General features: G+C 43.4%; 1 protein-coding gene across 3 annotated transcripts in view; it reads left to right on the top strand.

The window, feature by feature from the left end:
• Positions 1–22510, top strand: part of DOK2 (docking protein 2) — a 43875-nt gene that overhangs the window by 4085 nt on the left and 17280 nt on the right. Inside the window, exon 1 of one of the 3 annotated variants that reach the window (XM_069964432.1) lies at positions 10097–10539. The exons of the other annotated variants lie outside the window; for them this stretch is intronic. Within the exon in view, the coding sequence (XP_069820533.1) occupies positions 10477–10539 (63 nt within the window). The 5' untranslated portion in view covers positions 10097–10476. Of the gene's footprint in view, positions 1–10096; positions 10540–22510 lie in introns of those variants that run through there. 3 annotated transcript variants of the gene reach the window in all.

Here is a 22510-nt window from a genome sequence, read left to right as displayed (position 1 = left end):
CATCCTCTCCATTACTGTACAGTAACTTATAATATCACAGATTCTGCTGTTTCTGAATGTTTATTTCATCTGTTTTACATGTTATTCAGAATAATAAATCAATTGTCTGCATTTCTATGATTTTTTTATGGGAAAATTTGCTTTGGTTTAAGAGTGGACTTGGATTACAAGCGCGGACCCGGAACAAATTATGCTCGTAATCCAAGGCACCACTTTATATGTGACCATGGTTGTTCCTCCAGTATATGTATGTGACCATGGTTGTTACTCCAGTATATATATGTGACCATGGTTGTTACTCCAGTATATATATGTGACCATGGTTGTTCCTCCAGTATATATATGTGACCATGGTTGTTACTCCAGTATATATATGTGACCATGGTTGTTCCTCCAGTATATATATGTGACCATGGTTGTTCCTCCAGTATATATATGTGACCATGGTTGTTCCTCCAGTATATATATATATATATATATATATATATATATATATATATATATATATGTGACCATGGTTGGTCCTCCAATATATATATATATATATATATATATGTGACCATGGTTGTTACTCCAGTATATATATGTGACCATGGTTGTTCCTCCAGTATATATATGTGACCATGGTTGTTCCTCCAGTATATATATGTGACCATGGTTGTTCCTCCAGTATATATATGTGACCATGGTTGTTACTCCAGTATATATATGTGACCATGGTTGTTCCTCCAATATATATATGTGACCAGTAGTGCCGCAATGATGAGGCGACCTGAGTCGTCTGCCTCAGGCGGCGCCACCAGCTGTCATCATGGGGGCGGCATTCAGTGGCAGATTATAATATGGGCGGTTCGGGCGGCCGCCCACATTATAATCCGCCACTGACTGTACCATGTACCAGAGACCCCCGCGCCCGGACAGCATCTGTAATGAGATGCTAGGAACGGGGGAGACTGTATTCAGAAGCGCCGCACTGTAATGAATCAGCCGCAAGGTGCTGTTACTACAGGCGCTTATGAATACAGTCTCCCCCGCTCCCAGCATCTTATTACAGATGCTGTCCGGGCGCGGGGGGACTCCGGTACATGCATTCCACGTCCGTGATTCGTCAGGATCACGGAACGTGGGAATGCAGCCTTAGTCCCCCGGCTGATGTGCGGCTGCCGGAGGTGTCCCGTCCTGTCCCCGGCAGCGCGCGCATCAGAGAGATCCTCGTGCGCCGGAAGTCACAGCCACAGGCGCACGGGGAGCTCTCTGATGCATGCGCTGCCGGGGACAGGACGGGACACCTCCGGCAGCCGCACATCAGCCGGGACCAGACCAGAGAGGCTCGACGGGGGAACAGATGGCAGGTGAGTTATGTGCTGTTTTTGTTTTATCTGCTGTGCAGGGGGGGGGGGGGGACCATATATAAGGGAGAGGGGAGAGGGGAGAGGGGGACCATCTATAAGGGGGGGGGGGGGGGGGGAGATATATATATGTGACCATGGTTGTTCCTCCAGAATATATATATATATATATATATATATATGTGACCATGGTTGTTCCTCCAGTATATATATGTAACCATGGTTGGTCCTCCAGTATATATATATATGTGACCATGGTTGTTTCTCCAGTATATATATCCGACCATGTTTGTTGCTCATATATGTATATGTGACCATGTTTGTTCCTCATGTATATATATGCGACCATGGTTGTTCCTCCAGATCATATATGTGACCATGGTTGTTCCTCCAGTATATACTTATATATATATATATGTGTGTGTGTGTGTGTGACCACGGTTGTTCCTCCAGTATACATATATGACCATGGTTCGTCCCCAAGTAAATATATATGCAACCATGTTTGTTCCTCAAGTATATATATGTGACCACGGTTGTTCCATCAGTACATATATGTGACCATGGTTGTTCCTTCAGTATATATACAGTATTTGACCATGGTTGTTCCTTCAGTATATATACAGTATTTGACTATGGTTGTTCCTTCAGTATATATACAGTATTTGACCATGGTTGTTCCTTCAGTATATATGTGACCATGGTTGTTCCTCTGTAACATATATGTGACCATGGTTGTTTCTCCAGTATATATATATATATATATATATATATATATATATATATATATATATATGTGTGACCATGGTTGCTCCTCCAGTATACATATATGACCATGGTTTGTCCCCCAGTATATATATGCAACCATGTTTGTTCCACAAGTATATATATGTGACAACGATTGTTCCTTCAGTACATATATGTGACCATGGTTGTTCCTTCAGTATATATACAGTATTTGACCATGGTTGTTCCTTCAGTATATATGTGACCATGGTTGTTCCTCTGGTGCATACATGGTTGATCCTCCAGTACATATAGGTGACCATGGTCGCCTCTCCTATACATACATTAGCCTTCTCTGGCATATAACTTGCTAATGAGCATTTCACTAAAGTCCGGTGACCGACACCAAAATGTGAACCTGTGAGATGCAATTTTCACACTTGAGTTCACGCCTCTGCTACAAAATAAAACCTCTGCTGAAAATATTCATACATACTTTAATTAATGCATTTGAGAATGGCTTAAAGTGTACCTGTCTTTATACCTTTAGGGTGGGTTCACACATAGAGGACTTTTCATCCCGCTGCGAGTATGTAAACTCCGCCCCCGTAACCAGCAGCGACCCAGTGAGTACTGGCCTCCTCATATGGTAAAAAGAGACTTTATGGACCCCTTCAGACTCCTGGGCCCAGGTGCAACTCCACCCTCTGCATCCCTTACAGCACATATCCATATTTAATATAAGGAAACAAAATAGCATTTCACAATAGACAACAGGAACTTAAGATGATGAAATGGATGATGACATGTATAAGATTAGACGGCAGTCAGAAATAAAATAGAAGGTGATTGAACAGGAACAAATATAAGGACTGGACCTAAGGGTCCTTTTACACGGCCTGATACAAGGACGCAAGCAGGCGCCAATCAGCTACTGTCTCTAGTCTTTCCCTATACAGTGGTGCCTTGGTTTAAGAGTAACTTGGATTAAGAGCATTTTGCAAGAAGAGCTCACAGTTTTTCAAAATTGTAACTTGGTTTAGGAGCATTGCTTTGGTGTAAGACCTCCCTGTACTGGGTGGGAGGGGGAATGGGGGAGGGGCAGGGTCTGCATAGCGGGGTCTACAGCACTGTACTCTGACCCAGGAAGTCTCCCTCACCTTCCAAATCATAGCAAATCCACTTCAGGCTGGGGCTTGCATCAGGGGACAGGACTACGGAGGTTATCTCTCCATAGCTGTAACCCCTCTCTCCCCAGACAGAGAGTGCTGCTATACTGTGCCCACATCTGCCCTGCTCATTCCTTCATACTCCCTACAGTCTGTCAGCCCTTGTGTTTCCCATCCTCTCCATTCCTGCTATAATCTGCCTGCAGTCACTCTCAGCTATATACACTGCTGCTATAATATACTTGCACTTACACTCAGCCATTCAAACTGCTGTGTATAGTTTCTGTCTCTGTCCTCCTGCACAGCTCTGTGATTCTCACTTCCTGATTGGTCCATACTGAACACACCCCCTTCCCCATTGCTGTCATGTGACCACACAGCCCTGCTTCTCTATTCTAGCTAACCGCATAGAGATAAGCGAACCGGGTTCGGGTTCGAGTTGATCCGAACCCGAACTTTCGGTATTTGATTAGCTGGGGCTGCTGAACTTGGATAAAGCTCTAAGGTTGTCTGGAAAACATGGATACAGCCAACCACTATATCCATGTTTTCCACATAGCCTTAGGGCTTTATCCAACTTCAGCAGCCACCGCTAATCAAATGCCGAAAGTTCAGGTTCGGATGGACTCGAGCATGCTCCAGGTTCGCTCATCTCTACTGTTGTACTAGGCTACTGCATTATGGAGATCTGCACCTCCATCCTATATCTACAAACTGCTGCTGTTTTTCCAGGTTTGTGCACTTACTATACATTATACTCTGCATATCAGTGATTTCTTATGGGAAAATTTGCTTTGGTTTAAGAGTGGATTTGGATTACAAGCGCAGTCCTGGAACAAATTATGCTCCTAATACAAGGCACCACTGTACTAATTTCCTGAACTCTAATCTATCACTAGAAAAAAAAACAACCGATTATCACTCCATATAATAGAGACAATGATCTGACCTAAAATCACTGGCCGTGCATCGCTACGTGTAATAGCGATGCACGTGCAATGCCCTGACCCGTGAGGGTCACTTCGCAGTGCAGGTGTTGTGAGCGGGCAGGAACCGGGGCCGCTGCAGGGTATAGGATTGTCACAGTATGGGGCCTGAGGATGGCACAGCTGAGGGACCGGTCTGCGGGTACTGCGGTAGAATTGCTACTGGGCATGCGATTCTTCGCTGTACCTAGTCAGGGCACCAGTAAACGGACACCAATGCCAGGGTTCAGTAACAGCGGTGGTTACACTTTTATTGTAACTGAGGTAACTGGTAGCAACAGTCTCTTCCGGATGCAACCGGGTATATAGCAGACTTATATAGACAGAGCAAAGGTGGTGCTGCGTAGGCTGAGGTGAAGCGTGCCGGATGATGGGAGTAGTAGTGAGAGAGGAATAGAGAAGCTGGGTGGATTTAGAGTACTTGCGGTATTAATCTTGACTTGAGGATATGAATAACAGGAAGGACACCCAGATGAGAGGATACTCCAGGCACTTGAGCAGGCGGACAGCCAGTATCTGTTACCGCAGAGCACCAGGTCCACTCTTCTGAAGGTGAAGAGAGACACACACACACGACCTCCTAGCTTGGGAGCAGGGGCCGGAACTCAACAGCAAGGGAAAGTCACATGGTATCCCTGGCCAAAGCTCGACGGCCATTGGAGGAACCATGGTTACAGGGCGCGGTCATGTGATCCTCAGCCTTTGCATACCACTGCACAGAGTTAAGCACGTATACAATATACATGAACCTGAGAGTAATAGGGACTACATAGTCACAGTTGCAGTGCAAATAGTTTCCAGAACAGGCATGGCTGTAGCAGCAAAAGTAAGAAACAGTGACAGTGAGAAACAGACAGCGTGCTCTGGGACACTGCACACGGCCGATGGCTGATGATCGAATAAACAGTTAATACATTACCTCTCCACACTCACAGTCCTCTCTTGCCTTCTGCCTTCTTCCCAGGACCACGTGCTGCAGCTTCTCAGAGCTGACAGGCCGCTCAGCCAATCACTGGCCACGATGGTCTCGGCCAGTGATTGGCTGAGCAGCCTGTTAGCTCAGAGACCACTCTGAAGCTGCAGCTGCGGGACCAAGAGGCATGCAGAGCACAGGGAAAGACTGGGAGTGTTTGGGCAAGCCAAACAATGTCCATGCAGCCCGTGCTAAATGATTATTGGGCCGTGTAATAGGCTTAGTAAACTAGGCACTCGTTTGCAATACAGATCGGGCCTTCATCGGCCTGTGTAATAGTACCCTTAGGGTATATTCACACGAACGGGCTCGCAGCGAGATTCTCGCTGCGAGCCCGGCAGGTCCTGGCAGTTCCCATACACTACATACTTGCTGCGGTCTAAACGACCGCAGCGAGTATGTAATTCTGCCGCCCTTAACCCCTTCTGCTCCCGCCCGGCTCCCCCGCTGTAAGCATACATTACCTGTCCTTGCTGCACGGGTCCGGCGTCCTGCTCTCCCGTCCGGCCAATTAGTGTGTTGCCCAGCCGCAGCCACTGATTGGCCGGACGGGAGAGCAGGACGCCGGACCCGTGCAGCAAGGACAGGTAATGTATGCTTACAGCGGGGGAGCCGGCCGGGACCAGAAGGGGTTAAGGGCGTCAGAATTACATACTCGCTGCGGTCGTTTAGACCGCAGCAAGTATGTAGTGTATGGGAACTGCCAGGACCTGCTGGGCTCGCAGCGAGAATCTCGCTGCGAGCCCGCTCGTGTGAATATACCCTTACACTCCCTAGCAGAAATATTCAGAAGACTCCAAGACCCAGAGAAGTCAAGCTAAGCAAAACCTGAAAAACTAAGCAAAACTGCCACTTCCAAATGCAAATACCAGGATTACACAAAAGAAACAGAAAAAAAAACGAGGATAAGATCCAAACAACTTGAGAAATACAAGAACACTGAGCTGAAAGTAACAGATATATAACTATAATCCACACTGAGCTGCACAAGCCAGGGATTTTTATTGAGAAACTAATAGGAATGGCACTCCAAACAATCCAGGGCTGTCAGTCAGGTTGGCTGACCCTGAGCTATGGATCAGCAGTGGGGAACTTACATAACATCTACAACAAACAACTAGTAGAAGATGGAATAGCAGGGCATGTGGTATTAGAAAAAATAGGAGCCATTTGTACAGAGCTGCTCTCTTTTCTGGCTCAAATGGAGCTCTAAGTTCGAGACCCCACCACCATGGCATCCATATACCCTCAAGCCCTTAATTATATTCCATGGTATATTCACAGAGTATATATTTTCTGACAACCCCTTTAAGCATTTCTCCATTGAGCACAGTACTCGAGGCGGGTAGGTTGCAGACAGCGTTCTACATGAGCCATTCATCATCCTGCTGTCCGGCGTCAGATGTGCCAGCTTTCTGGGCCACCATAGACAATTCTCTGTCCTCTATTAATCATCTTTATATGTAAGTATAACTTTCTATCCTTGTGCCTATTTCTGAATGTTCTCTATTTTTTTTGTCTATTTATAACCCATGTACATATCTAAGTGTAAAGGAAATAGGCTCTCTGCTAGATAACGGGGAAGTCACCCCTCCTCTCGCCCCAGCCTGTTCTACATTTGACACTTATGGTGTGAACATAAGAGCAGAGATGGTCACTAGGTGCTGCAACATACGTCTAAGACGCTGCATGATCCTCTGTGGTCAACCACTTAACAGGTTCCATACTACCTCGTAGTATACTAATTAATTGTATACTCAGGTGAGATGTTCCCATATTTGCTGTTATATAATGTGAGGAAGAAGAAAGGGGCCCATAGTCAGATCACAATGTCCCTCTTCCTTCATGAAAGGGGGGGTGGGTGTTAGTTGTAAATTCTTTCCATCAAAACCTAAAATGGCTGCACTAAACCCCTCATCCTTTTCTTACATACCATACACCCCCTCAATTTTCACTCACCCCTTTTCATAATTTTAAAGCATCTTATTAGCAGCCAATAATTACCCCCCCCCCTATAATAAGCCCCACCTTAAGGTCCCCACCCTACTCCCCTCACTCCCCCTTTTCCCCAAGCCACACCTGACTTTACCCTCATCTTCCTGCCAACTATCCCTGCCATTGTTTACCCTGTGATAACAATAGGGTGGCAATGTAAAGTTGTTGTCCCAACACATCCTATAATAAGGGGCTAAGGGGCCTATTACAATAAATGATTATTGGCCTTGCTTGGCCGATTACCGACTGTTGAGGCTGATAATCGTTTGTTGATATCGGCTGATCATGGTCTTTCAACATGGTGAATGTTCACGATTAAGTCAGTGATGGTCTGATGCACGCCGCTGACTTCAATAGGCCACCCATACTATCTAAGGGTGGCCCCGCTCCTCCCCACTTGCTGTCTGTGCGTCTAATAGCACAAGCAGTGAGCGGGGAATGATGGGGAAGCAAGCGCTGAGCTGACAGCTTGGTGCTCGCTTCCACTGGAAAATTGTGCTGTGTAATCCGGCCTTTAGGGGGTTTCTGATTTCTGGCCCCCCTGTGATCTGGTAACAGGGGTCCCTAGCTTCCATTAATATGAATCGGTAATCTGGCATAGGCACTGCCATTCCATTCACTGCCTGTGAGATTGACGAGGATAGATGGAGTGCATGGCACCCATAGACATTGAATACAGCAGGGACACAATGCTGCCAGCAAACTCACGACCCTCATTCTCAAGATTGAGGGGAAGGGGGGGGCCCAATGGTCAGACATCCTAAAATGATATGTTTAGTAATGGTGGTCCAACCTCTTATGTTAACCCATAATCCTATCATGACATATAGATTTCAATCCCTTTGGGAAATCGATTTAGAGTGGAGAAGTGCTAACAAGAAACAGCTGTCCATGTACTGTATTACATGGGGCAAACATACACTTGAATAGCCGCATGTAATTCTAGTTTGTTCTTGTTGATCCAGAAAAAGGTAAAAATCCCTAAACGACATCCGACCTAAATGGGAAAAATTTCCCATGTCGCTATCATCCTTGGTGTAAGCTGGATTCATGCTGCATTTTATGCAGTCCGTTATTTCATCCTTTTTTTGCAAAAAATGGATGAAAAATGGATAAAAAAAAAAACACGGATGTATGTGGTGTCCTACCACAGGTATTACTGCTATATGCACCCTTCGTAAAAGTCTGTATTTATTGTACTTATGTGGTGATGAAAGTAGTGATAAAGTTTCGCCACTAGATGTCGCTGTATTAGATATGTGTGTTCAAATGCTGCACAGCTGAAGTGTATAAAGGGTTATTGTTTCTTTGTATGTCACACGGATCTGCGGACCAATGGAAATCTGTTCTTCTTCTTTCCTATCAGCTCTCTCTTTACTTCTTCTACTGCACTCTTCACCCACTCACAGCGCACGTTAGTCACGCTGGGGAAGGAAGTCACATGGGTGGAGGAAGTGCATGGGTCTTTCGTGTTGGACATTGTAAAGGAAGCATCCAAGCTAGATAGCCCTCTACAGCGGTCCTCTCTGGGCCCTGGCCCTCTGCCAGGTCCCCTACTCTGGTCAGTCTTAGTCAGAACCACGTAAGGCTAGGACTTCAGACAAGTCAAAAAGACATACTTTTCTAGTAAAAAACAGCTTATTTATGGTAAAGAGACTCTGTGATTCTTCGCCTCACACTGACACAGCACACACCGCAACCTTGGGACACTTCCCCTTTCTGTGGGTAGCAGATCCGATAGTCTGGGAGGGTCACTACACCGCTCTGGCCATCCATGATTACACTAACCCAAGGGACCCCGTAGCAGCCCGGCAGGACACTGACCACAAGAGAAAAAAAGTTACAACCGGCAAAGCAGGAGTGCCATCACACCTGTGTGCCCAACCGGCACTGGCGTCACGATATAACACCTCAAGGTCCGGCTGTATCTCGGCCAACCACCACCAGAGTGGCGTCATACTTCACCATCTAGCAAGTTACCGGACAATCCTCCGACACAACATCACCGGGGGCTCACACCACATGTATTTGTGTACATCCGTTTTGATCTGTTCTTCCATTGACTTCTATTATTAAAAAAAAAAAAAAAAAAAACAGACCAACACGCATCCATTTTTTAGTGTACACAAAAATGTTATCAACTTTGTGTACTCAAAAAAAAGAAAGGATGTGTTTTGACCTATTTTTTGATCCATTTTTTTCATAATGGAAGTCAATGAAAAAAAAAAGAATCAAGCCGGATGTACACAAATACATAATACGGTTTGATATTTTTTTTTTTCCTTCTGCAAAAAATGGGTGAAAAAACGTACTGCATAAAATACAGTGTGAGCCCAGCCTACACCAAGGAAGATAGCTTGTTGCATAATTATAATCAGACACAATGTAACCCCTCCAGGTAAATCAATTTATTGTCCCTAGGGGGACTCACAAAGTTAAAAATACATCAAATTTTTAAGTAATAAAAAAATAAAAATATTTGGTATCGTCGCATGCAGAATTTTCTGAGCCAGCACAGTAAAAAAAAAAAATATATGTATACAAAGTGATCAAAAAGTCAGATCTAAACCAATATGGAAAAAATAAGCCCTGATACAGACAGGTCTACGGTGGCCCAGAAAGCTGGCAGATCTGACGCCGGACAGCCGGATGATGGATGGCTCCCGTATTTAGATAGACATCCGAGTGGTGGGAAATCTGTAAGTATAAATTCACTTAAAGAAGTTCCATAAATGAGTAGGCAGCCTATACATATATGTGACACACAGACACTTGGCCCTAAATACAGCATAGGTTATAAAGCGGAAGTGTGCTGAAGAGAGGGAGGAACTGAGAGACACCAAAAAAGCAGAGAGACAAGCCTTGCATAAGAGATACTTCAACCCAGAGGAAGGGAAGAGCAGAGCGAAGGCAGAAAGAGGCTGCAAAATAAGATTGTCCCTGATAGAGACAGGCCGGACAGAGACATCATTGTATAGATGGTGCAGAGCAGAAGGGAAGGCTATGGGTTCAGAGACTTATGAGATAGATGCTCTCGGGAGGGAGTGGGCATAGAAGGAGAGGAAGAGGAACGCGCACTTCAGGGGATCAGAGTTTGCAGCTACAATGAGAAGAAACCGTCTTGGATGGTGAGATAGGTTACTTAGAGGAACAGAGACTGAGGAGTGGAGGGGGGGACAGAAAAAAGTTCACAGTGAAGAGACAGCTGGTATATACAGTAAAACTGAGAGAGGAGGCGAGAGCGTTACCTAAAAGAAGGAAGTCGGTTGGAGTAGGTAATGGATGGGGGTTTGGTGAAACAGGGGGCTCTGTATGTGCAGCATCAACAGCGGTTTGGAAAGGTGAGTGTAAAACCATGTACTTTATATTAACTTTTCCCATTGTACTGCTCTTTATTATTATTATTATTATTATTATTATTATTATTATTTATTCATAGAGCGCCCTTAATTCCAGAGCACTATACAATAGATAGGGGTAACAAACAGAAACATTACAAGATCAAAACACATTACATGAAGGCAAATGGCAGAATGGTACTTGGGAGAAGAGGACCCTATTCCACGGGACGATTATTGTTCGCATAATCGTTAACGATAAACGATCAAAACGACCGCTTTTACGAAAGACCTGAAATCGTTCACCCATTTACATGGAAAGATAATCGTTACTTATGATGGTTCTTGCGGTCGTCTTGTCGTCGCTATTGCGTTCGTCACTACTGTGAACAACGTCTTATTCAATGCGAACGATTTGCGAACGAGCAACAATAAAAATAGGTCCAGGTCTTATTAAACGATCAACGATTTCTCGTTCGGTCGTTAGTCGTTAACTGCTATTCAACCGAACGATTATCGTTTAGATTCGAACGATCTAACGATAATCTGAACGATAATCGAACTGTGGAATAGGGCCCTTACAATCTATAATCATACAGTCTATGCTCTGCTATGTTCTACAGGGATAGGAGAAAAGGGGACTGCCTACTCAAGACCCCCAATGTGAGGGTAGCAAGGGCACAAAAATATATAATATGGTCACCCAGTTGGGCCCGATGGAAAACTTGTAGGAGCCGAAGCTGTTAATAGAGTACATTAAACAACCGTACAAATAGCAATGCCCTGGATGGTTATCTTCTCTAGCAATGGCCGGGCATTCATAATAACCTGCAGTTCATGACCGTAGTCCATTGACAAGCCATAGGCCACAATATACAGCATCCTACAATCCACTTGTATACCTGAGGAGCAGACCAGAGGACCGGGAGAATCTCTGCCGCCTGTATGGTATCAAAGTGTTAACATGATATTTAAAGGGACTTCAGAAGCAGAAAGTCACTTTAAGGGTCTGTTCACACGTACAGACTCGCTGCGTAAAACTCGCACAGAACTCGCATCAAACTCGCATGAAAGTAGCTGCATTTTTTGTGGTGTTGAACTTGCCTGTGAAAATCAAAACTCGCATGTAAAAATCGCAGCAAACACGCAGCGAGAATACACATACATTGACCTGATAGCAATCAGTATCACTGTGGATTTAGGTGCGAGAAACTCACAGCGATAAATACGCAGCGAGTCTGTACGTGTGAACAGACCCTAAGTGTCAGCTGTTGCATACAGCATATGTCTTTATATGGTAAAGGAAAAATGTAGTAAGGTAAAGTCAGGGCCTCTTTTCTTTTGGTGTTGAATTCTGCCCTTTTTTCATTTTTTCAGTGGGGTATGAAAGTGAAAAAGAAATGTGGAAATGGATTTCAGTTCAGCTGGTACAACTCCCATTGATGTTTGCAGTTTTTACCAAACACAGCGCCGCTCTTACCTGTAATCTGTGGTACTGCAGCTTACCTGCATTTAGGCTGATGGAGGAGCTGTAGTACCAAATATGACCAGTGGTATGTGCTATATAATGCTATGTGCACATCTAGGGCCCACAAATTCCCCTCCTACCCTGTTGAAACTCTCCAGTTTTCTCCTCTTTACACAAAGCTTATTCTGATGATTTGTATTCTAGCAGGGGTCTTTACACCAATCTACTGTACAATAATCTATTATAGAGAAGGCCTTGTGTTACATTACATTATAGGAACTTTGCTAACATGGTAGCAGGTGTCTTGTAATAGTCTTGTTGATGGTTTCCAGTAGGGTTGAGCAAATTTACAGTAATAATGTAGTGAATCACTTTATTTATTAAATCCGCAGAGATATTTCTGCAAGCTCAGTGCCGCTTCTCCCCGGGTGCCTGGAAAAGCTGGATCAAGTCCTGGGAAACCTCTCCCAGGTTCCCAGGACTGGATCCATCTTTTCCCATATTTGTACCAATAAAAACTACAATAGACAAGCCCTCCCATGACTATATCAATGGAGAAATTAACCAAAAAAAGGTTATAGTTCTCAGAATATGATTATATAGAATATGATACCCCACAAACATGCAGTGTCCCTAAAATGGCCGTCCAGGTATGATGGGAATTGTAGTTTTGAAACAGCTGGGGGGCTGCGAGTTTGATACTCCTCTATTTCTACCCATCCGCAAAGGTTACAAAAATCAACATAAATAGTCATTCTAAAAAAAGACCCATCACAATAACCTATATACATGTATAAACAGGGTGGAGTTCTGCAAACCAACACACACATTTAAAAGCAGCACTGTGAGCCACAATCTCACTCCTTACTAGAAGCCTTGTATACCACATATTCCCTGCTTCTTCACAACATTCTGCTAATAGAGTTATTTATATTGAGATCACTGACGTGTCATTTTCCACTTCCTCCGTCCTTTATGCAATGTGCAGCATACACCCTAGCCGTGCTTGGTATCAGAAGTGACTGCTATTCCAGTAGCGGATTATAATAGGTCCGTTTCGGGTGGTAGCCCGGGGCTCTGAGCTTCTGAGGGGCCCATGGCCCCCAAACAGACTTATGGTCTGCCAAGATTTGCATAAAAATTGCTGCTTTTTACTGCAATTTTCCACAAGTCAGGGCAAAACTGCAGCCAGGAGACAATGCAGTAACATTAGAGAATATACTGAAGAACCTTATCAATGATGTCACCACAGGTCCTTTACAAGCTGCATTATAGAGGAAAAAGACTTAAGTCAGTGCGGCCATAATTACAGTGGGTTGTGGAGGCCCAATCTTGGTGAACAGCCCAGGGCCCATAGTAAAGTTAATCCTCCCCTGTGTATGTAATATAGAGATGGTACCATTGTAGATTTCCCAGTTACTATGGCTGTTTTAATCTGTTATGGGTAGCAGCCGTTAGTATACAGCCACTATGTGCCAATATTCTGATAATGTTACATGTTCTCCACTGTCCACTGTCTCCACTGGTCTGGTTCCCCTTTTCCATGTTTACTAAATGTAACAGGGAAAAAAAGGATCAGTCGACATTTAAAGGGAATGTGTCACCTAAATTCTCTTTTACTGATTAGAGTCAGATACTAAAACTTGTTATGTTATTCTAATCTGTTTCTATTTTCTAATTTTAATTATTTTTTATTTTACTTTTTGTACATTTGTGGTGTTCTACCACTGGTGTTGCAGTTTTACCACTAGACGTCAGTATTTTGTATTTCTATGTATGCACAACTAAAGGTCCTAATGGGTTAATGTTTTATTGTCTACCATGTGCTCTTAGTAACCAATGGGAGATGCTCTCTACTTCTGACCTATTATCTTTCCTCTGTCTTTGCGCACACTCATCCCCACCACTCACAAGGTAGATTACTTAGCTCCTGTTACTTGGTGGAGAAAGTACAAGTTTATTCTTATTCAGATTCTCACAGAGAGAAGACACACAAAGCAAGTGTCCCTGCTGTAGCCAAGCCAGGGCCTGGCTTATGCCAGGACCCTTGTCCTGGGCAGAAGAGTCAAGTCTGAGACACCAAAGTGTACGGATGCCACTAGAGACAGCTACTATGCAGTGCTAAACACTAGAAAGGGAGAAGAGTCTAGGATCATCCTGACCCACGCCGTGAACCAGTCTAAAAAGTGCAGGGCAGTATCCTGAGAACCAGAGGAACTAGCCTGGATAGGGCAAATCTCCAAGGAAGGTCTACATATCCTATCTCGCAGTGCAGGTAACTGGGACACCCCCAGGAACTTAGCTTGACCCAGATAACCACAACTGGGACTTGTATCACCCTATTAGGACAGGTCACTCGACACTGTAGGGCACAAGGTGGTCAGACCAAAGTCTATACACGGGTACAAGTAAACTTCTTACTACAGTATATTTCTTCCAAGTTCCGGCAGTTCCGGAGTACATTGCTACATTGGGTTGGGACTCCCTCAACAAACTCTTCTCCTCTACTCTCAACTTTACAAGCACCGCTACAACTATCTCTCTTTTACTCTACTTCTCAATCACCTCCTCAAGCACAAACAAGTTAAGCATTAAAGTCTACATGAAGATTTATCTATTTTACCAAAGTGTTTTGTACTACTCAGAGACTCCACAGTAAAAGCTGTTATATTTTTATATCACTGGTCATCCTTTCATTGTGGTACTCATGACTGCTGAGTACAGAATGAATATTCATGAGGAGAGGTGGGCAGGGTGGCTGTAATCCCGCCCCCAGTGCACTGAGACACCTAATTCACATATTAGTTAAATTAAAGTTTTAACGAAAATGGCACTGAGTGTGAAGGTAAGAAAGCGACCTTCATTTTCACAGCCACCTGCCCTATGGAAACATAAGGGAAGGTTAGAGTTTCCCTTTAAGCAATTTCAAATAAGCCTGTGCTTTAGTCTCTAGACTGGTGATGTGTGTGTCAGGACGGGGTGGTAGGGACAAGACGAGACAGTCTGAATCCGCCCACTGTCCTTACCTACTTGCCTCAATTGACCCTAGGCAGCCGCGGACAACCACAAAGACGTTCCCTATACTGAATAAGTGTAACACAGAACATGACAGACAGACAAACACAATAAAGGGAAGTCAACAAGCCAAGTCAGAACTAAACAGGCAATGCAGTACAAAATCAGGGATCAAACGGATAATCAAAGTCAGGCGGGAGGTCAGAAATAGACAGGGGGAGCTAGGATCAGGGTATGAACCTTAATAGATAATATATATAGGTGCAGCTCACGGTTACAGTCACTAATTGGGTCGAGGTGTGCCTAAAAATGCCCTTACCTAGACATGGGCTAAAAGAATAAATGTGGAGAAAATAGTAGTATTTAGTCCTCCAGACCACAACAAGTCCCAACCTTTGGATATATCAGTTTTAATTGATAAAGATACCATAAACTTAATAAATTATATAGGCTATAAACACATTAAAAGGTCAATAAAAAGATGATTGGTTTGTGCAACAGATATGTATAGAGATAAAAATGAGAGTACATATACAAAAAATGAGAGTACATATACAAAAAGGCAGAGGATTTAAAATTATCAGTGTGATACCGCTAGGTATTTGGCCAACGTTGTATTAAGAGATAGTTCAAATGTATCAAGCGTTAGTTCGATAGGTGTCAATTATGGCCACAGATGGGAAATGGAATAAGAAAGTCACAGTTGTAGGACTTATAGTCCCACTATTTGGTATATGTCTCACCGCTCCCGATATTCTGGTGTAGCGGGATACCTGATATTTGTCTCACCGCTCCCGATATTCTGGTGTAGCGGGATACCTGATATTTGTCTCACCGCTCCCGATATTCTGGTGTAGCGGGATACCCAGTCTCTGGCAAATCAGTTCGCATAAATCAGTTTGCTTGTATTGTAGCGATACAATGTATACGGAATGGCGTCTGTGACGCCGCTCACCCGTCCAAGTAGGTAGCTGCTGTCGTGGCTCTCTCCCTCCTGCGGAGGCTCTTTGGTGCGGTCCCTGGACCTGACCTGGAGAGGCTCTTGCAGTATGACCTCGTGGTATCGGCGTCCGCGCGCTGATCTGTATCACGGCTTTAGTCTGTGTTCCGGCCTCGTTCTCACTCTCACCTCGGATGTCTCCGTCTAGGGTGAGATGCTGATGGAGATAGTGAGTGGTTTGCCGTAAACTGATCGGGTGAAAAAGGATGATGGGGGGGCCCCCCGTAGCGGTATAGCTTTGTAGTGATAAAAAGTTCTTAGAAAGATAGTTTATATGATATGCCAAACGCGTTTCAAGGTTGTATTAGTTAACCCCTTCGTCAGTGGCGGTGGTGGATAGTAGCAATGATGGCAATATTTGCCGTCCCCTACCTGGGGGATATTTATATTTAGTCTCTCATTGGTCTCTCATTCATTCTATAAATCAATATATAAGTTAGACTATGAGATTATGTGCAGAAACCTACATGAAGTGATTCCCATGAGACTAGGAACCTCCCCCATTTATACCTCTTTTCCATTTTTATTTTTATCTTTATTTTATTTTATTTTTATTTTTATTTTTATTTTTTATTTTATTATTATTATTTTTTTCATTTTTATTTTTATTTTTATTTTTATCCTTTTATTTTATTTTATTATATCCTTACAGTTCACCCTTTATATATTCTTATCCCTATATCTACATATTTTCAGTTTAGTTCACCTATCTATCCTATCCCCTATTTTTTTGATATATGAGAGTCCTTGAAATTCATTCACACAACGCGTTCTGCGTCCGAACAGAATGGAAAGCCACCTCCTCTAGGCAAGTTGAGTCCTACGTGTAGTTATAAAGATATAGTCGAATCAGACATGTAGCTATTTGTTCTGACTCATACACACATCGATTTACACACATCAACCAATATCAGTATATTTATTTATTTATTTATAAATTCCTCTATTGGTCTACACTTACCCCATCCCTATGAACTTATACATCTGACTATTGTACAGTTCGTTATGAATATATCCTAGTTTATTTATTCATCCATTTATGGATACCGGTATTAACACCGTTTTTTGCCAAAAACTCTTATTTCTCCAAAAACTTTTATTTCTCCACAAACTCAATATATGATGCTTTATCAGCTCATCCATTTATAGATCTATACAATTATGTATCTATTATCTCACGAGCTTTCCTTTTACACTGATCCGTGTTCACATGAGCGTATTCTGGTATACGCGTTTTTTTCAATACGCAGCTTTCCATCAATATATGTTTGTAACATTTGTTTATATCTACCTTTATGTTTGTTCATCATTTATTTCTCCACAAACTCAATATATGATGCTCTATCAGCTCATCCATTTATAGATCTATACAATTATGTATCTATTATCTCACGAGCTTTCCTTTTACACTGATCCGTGTTCACATGAGCGTATGCTGATATACGCGTTTTTTTCAATATTTTCATCCAGACACTTTTAGAACATATGTCCATTGAAACACATCGTAGTAACTTAGATACGCAGCTTTCCATCAATGTATGTTTGCAACATTTGTTTATATCTACCTTTATGTTTGTTCATCATTTTATTTTATTGTTTATATTATGATCCTGTTCTATATGATCAAGTGTGTCCAATTGTGCAATCCCTGGAACCTACAGTCTCTTTCAATTTGACTAATGAGAGACCAATGAGAGACTAAATATAAATATCCCCCAGGTAGGGGACGGCAAATATTGCCATCATTGCTACTATCCACCACCGCCACTGACGAAGGGGTTAACTAATACAACCTTGAAACGCGTTTGGCATATCATATAAACTATCTTTCTAAGAACTTTTTATCACTACAAAGCTATACCGCTACGGGGGGCCCCCCCATCATCCTTTTTCACCCGATCAGTTTACGGCAAACCACTCACTATCTCCATCAGCATCTCACCCTAGACGGAGACATCCGAGGTGAGAGTGAGAACGAGGCCGGAACACAGACTAAAGCCGTGATACAGATCAGCGCGCGGACGCCGATACCACGAGGTCATACTGCAAGAGCCTCTCCAGGTCAGGTCCAGGGACCGCACCAAAGAGCCTCCGCAGGAGGGAGAGAGCCACGACAGCAGCTACCTACTTGGACGGGTGAGCGGCGTCACAGACGCCATTCCGTATACATTGTATCGCTACAATACAAGCAAACTGATTTATGCGAACTGATTTGCCAGAGACTGGGTATCCCGCTACACCAGAATATCGGGAGCGGTGAGACAAATATCAGGTATCCCGCTACACCAGAATATCGGGAGCGGTGAGACATATACCAAATAGTGGGACTATAAGTCCTACAACTGTGACTTTCTTATTCCATTTCCCATCTGTGGCCATAATTGACACCTATCGAACTAACGCTTGATACATTTGAACTATCTCTTAATACAACGTTGGCCAAATACCTAGCGGTATCACACTGATAATTTTAAATCCTCTCCCTTTTTGTATATGTACTCTCATTTTTTGTATATGTACTCTCATTTTTATCTCTATACATATCTGTTGCACAAACCAATCATCTTTTTATTGACCTTTTAATGTGTTTATAGCCTATATAATTTATTAAGTTTATGGTATCTTTATCAATTAAAACTGATATATCCAAAGGTTGGGACTTGTTGTGGTCTGGAGGACTAAATACTACTATTTTCTCCATATGAACCTTAATAGCCAGCAGTGAGAGACTGGCCACTGCTTTCATTTATGAGGATCAAGAGCCCGATACAGATCCCCATTGGACCGGCGCTCTGATCCTCAAGGTTCTGGACAGGCAGAGGCATCTATCAACCAAACCACACTGCTCAGCTGCAGCAATCAAGGCTAGCAGTGAGCAGTGTAATGCTGCATTTACACGGAACGATTATCGTGCGAATTTGCACAATAACGATCGAATTCGAAAGATAATCGTACGTGTAAACGCGGTGAACGATCAAACGACGAGCGAGAAATCGTTCATTTTGATCTTTGAACATGTTCTCAAATCGTCGTTGGTCCTTCACAAACAATTCGCAGATCGTTCCGTGTAAACAGACGTTCAACAATTTAACTTATGTGCAAGATAGGCTTAAGCAATCGCAAAACGATTTATCCGTACGATATATCGTTCCGTCTAAACGCTGATCGTTATAAAAAAAAATTGTTACTATGAAATCGTTCATCGTACGATCAAGCGAATTATCGCTCCGTGTAAACCCAGTATTACTCCTGCATTGCCAGGAGTCTGAGAAACAAGCAGGTGTGTCAGACAAAAAGTAAAAACAGACCCAGTTCACACTAGGCTCACTGCACGTTCCTGACAGTGTGACATTCAGTGGTGGTTCTACTCTTCTTTGTCTATGGGTATTTTCTTGGTCTCCCTCTTCCCATAATTTCCTGTAGCTTAAAATAACTGTGAATCTGAGTGGAGTAGCTAGCAAGGGAATAAAGTACTCGGCTGGGTGCTTCTTTAGGCTCTTATTAGTGATTGTGGGAGATCTGAACACCCAGACCCCCACTGATCGAAACTTTTTCACTTACAGCATAAGCAGCATGGACAAAGTCAACAAAAAGACTATAATGACTTTGGTGCAGATTGTATCAGTGGTCGGTCTAAAAGAGACATGTGGGATAGTGTGAATTATGTAAGCACTACTTCCCCAGCAGTGTCAGCTGCTCTTATTCCTGCTTATGCTTCACTTCCTCATCGACAGTATTTCTGTACCAGAATTTCAAGAATACTTTGCATGTCATCCGGACATAGTTATTTTCTTTTATAAATATCTTAACATCCTATTCGGCCAATTGGGGTTATTAGATCTCAGTCCTACCTGCATCATAGGTAGGACTGACAACCACTAGGTATTCATAGTTATGGCCAAACCACAGTTGACCGCACCGGAACAGGTAGAAATTCTGAGCAGAACCTCTGCCGCGGACTCCGCTCGGAATCCCGCCTGCCTTAGTTTGTCAATGTAATGTATTGCGTCCCTTCGCTCAAAGTGGAGCCTCCGCTCAAAAGAAAGAGGCAGGCAGGATTCCGAGCGGAGTCTGCGCCGGGGGTTCCGCTCAGAATTTCTTCCTGTTTTACTCAATGTGAACATACCCTATATTTGGGGAACAGTTTTCCTCCTTTCTGCTAGTTTTTCGACAAGGATCAGCCAACATCATGCAGGAGCTATTACACCAAGCGATTATCAGCTGCAACGGCTGATAATCGACCAAATACGGCCGATAATAACTTGGTGTAATAGGGCCTTAACTCTCTGCTGTGTCTCATAGAGAGGGTCCCAAGCTGAGGACCACCTCCTCTATGACATCTATATGATCTAATAGGGCAGGGAGAAAGGGTTAATCGAGATAAATGCAGTTTTAAAATAAAACCTATAATTATCAATGAGCAACGCAGCATCTGTGGCTGAAATCTCCCCGGCCCTCACGGAATAGCGGTCTAATCCTCAGCGTCTGATCATGCCATGGCCAGTGCACTAAAGACACAAAAGACTCTACACCATGAACTGTGACATTTAGAGGAGGAAGTAGCTTGTAAGAATAGATACTTGGTAAAATGCAGAACATTATTGGATCCCAATTATTCAGGCCACATTGGAGGATTTGTTAATCGGAAAACAGATGGCAAATCTAATATCTTCACGTATTTTGTATCCAGTATCCTGTGTAATAGGGAATGTGTGGCCAACAACGATGGCAGCAAAGGGCCGCACGGACGATCCAATGACCACGGTGCGTCCCTGTCTACCCTGCCTTGTAATAGGCTCACTAAAAATGTAAAATCTTTGAGATCACTACTCATTTTGATCGTGCATTGCCTAATGTAATAAGGCCTTAAGGCCAACGTCAACATACTTTTTTTCCCCCCCAGAAAAACACTTTTTTTGTGTAGTTTTTTTTTTCAAGCATCTTTTGGCTTAAAAACAATGTAGCTATGTCACCCTTTCTGTCATCCATCCCTCCCTCCACCACAGGGTTCCTGTCGATCCACAAATCAATTTGAACAATTCTGCATAGAGTCTGGCCCCATTCACCATACACTCTCTGACTTCTATACTCTTCTTACATCTACACCCCCAGATTTCACACTTCCCTATAAGCCCTATTACATGTGTGGTAGTTTAAGGTCAGTTGGTATTTGCCTGAAAGCTCAGCCAGAAATGTTATTGTCGTGACGCCAGTGCTAGTCCAGCACACAGGTGTAATGTTGGTACCTGCTTTGTGTTGTGTCTGACTATACTCCCCAAATGGTCGTTGACTTGCTGGGTTGTAGTGAGTCCCTTGCGTTCTTGTCACGGTAGTCCTGAGTGGCAATTGACCCACCCGGACTATCGGTACCGCCAGGGCCGGACTGGGACTTAAAATCAGCCCTGGCACTCAAACCTCAGCAGCCCACATAATATATCCTCCCCAATATATGATAGATAGCAGTGTACATGCTGTAGCAAATTCTGCTCCTTACTCACTTACTTACTCACTACTTCATTAAATATATGAACCCTACCATCAACACATAAAAAACAACATAATCTGCTGTGGATTTGTTGTTGCATATTTATGTATTTCAGCTGCACCAAATCCACAATGTATCTGTGTGGTCCATACCAGGTACAAAGGTGTAGATCCCAGAATACAAATGCGGGGACAGGACCTTTAGTCTAGTATATACTTTTATAATCATCCTTTTCATTACCAGCTAAAGTGTCACAGAGGCGGAGACAAGCCACAGCTGTACCTCCCCCCGTGCCTTCCTGCTCTGACTGATTTACATACACGGCGATGCTGCGGATGTCGCTGTGACACTTGAGCTGGTAATAAAAAGGATGATTATGAAAGGAGTGCTTATAGTGCAATTACGTCCAGTGACTTACAGGAGGCGTCTTCTCTGCATGAATTGCAAGTGACGTTTTTGCTGGATTTGTTCTCTTTTTCTTGCTCGGCCATCATGAAGACTTCTGCGGCCGTGACTCCTCTCTGCAAGATCTACCAGACAAACAATTTAAGATCCGTGCTCCAGCATCATCCCCAAGTGTATTTCTTCACACAGTAACCTTGCTCCCTTTTGACCCCCTTATAAGCAGTTAGGCCCAGTCTGTGTCTCTAAATAGTAGTCCCGCCCTTCTGCACCCCTATATAGTATTATAGTATCAGGTCCCCTCTGTACCCCATATAGTAATAGGAGTCTTCTGTGCTGTGTCTCCATATAGTAATAAAACATTTTCCCCTATAGTAGTAAGGCCCCTTCTGTGCCCCATATACCCTCTCTGTGCTCCAATAGATTACAGGCCTCCTCTCTATCCCCACAAAGTATTGGACCACTCTCTGCATGAAGCATAGGCCCCACTGTATTGGACCTCTCTGGGCCTCCGTATAGTATAGCCAAGGCTTTTAATGATATATTAAAAGCTGCATAGCCCTTCAACTAATTTAATTTTGCAAAGAGCGTCATCAGGAAGAAG

The sequence above is a fragment of the Dendropsophus ebraccatus genome, chromosome 1, assembly GCF_027789765.1.
Source record: "Dendropsophus ebraccatus isolate aDenEbr1 chromosome 1, aDenEbr1.pat, whole genome shotgun sequence".
Lineage (NCBI taxonomy): Eukaryota > Metazoa > Chordata > Amphibia > Anura > Hylidae > Dendropsophus > Dendropsophus ebraccatus.
This window is presented reverse-complemented; position numbering and strand designations above follow the sequence as displayed.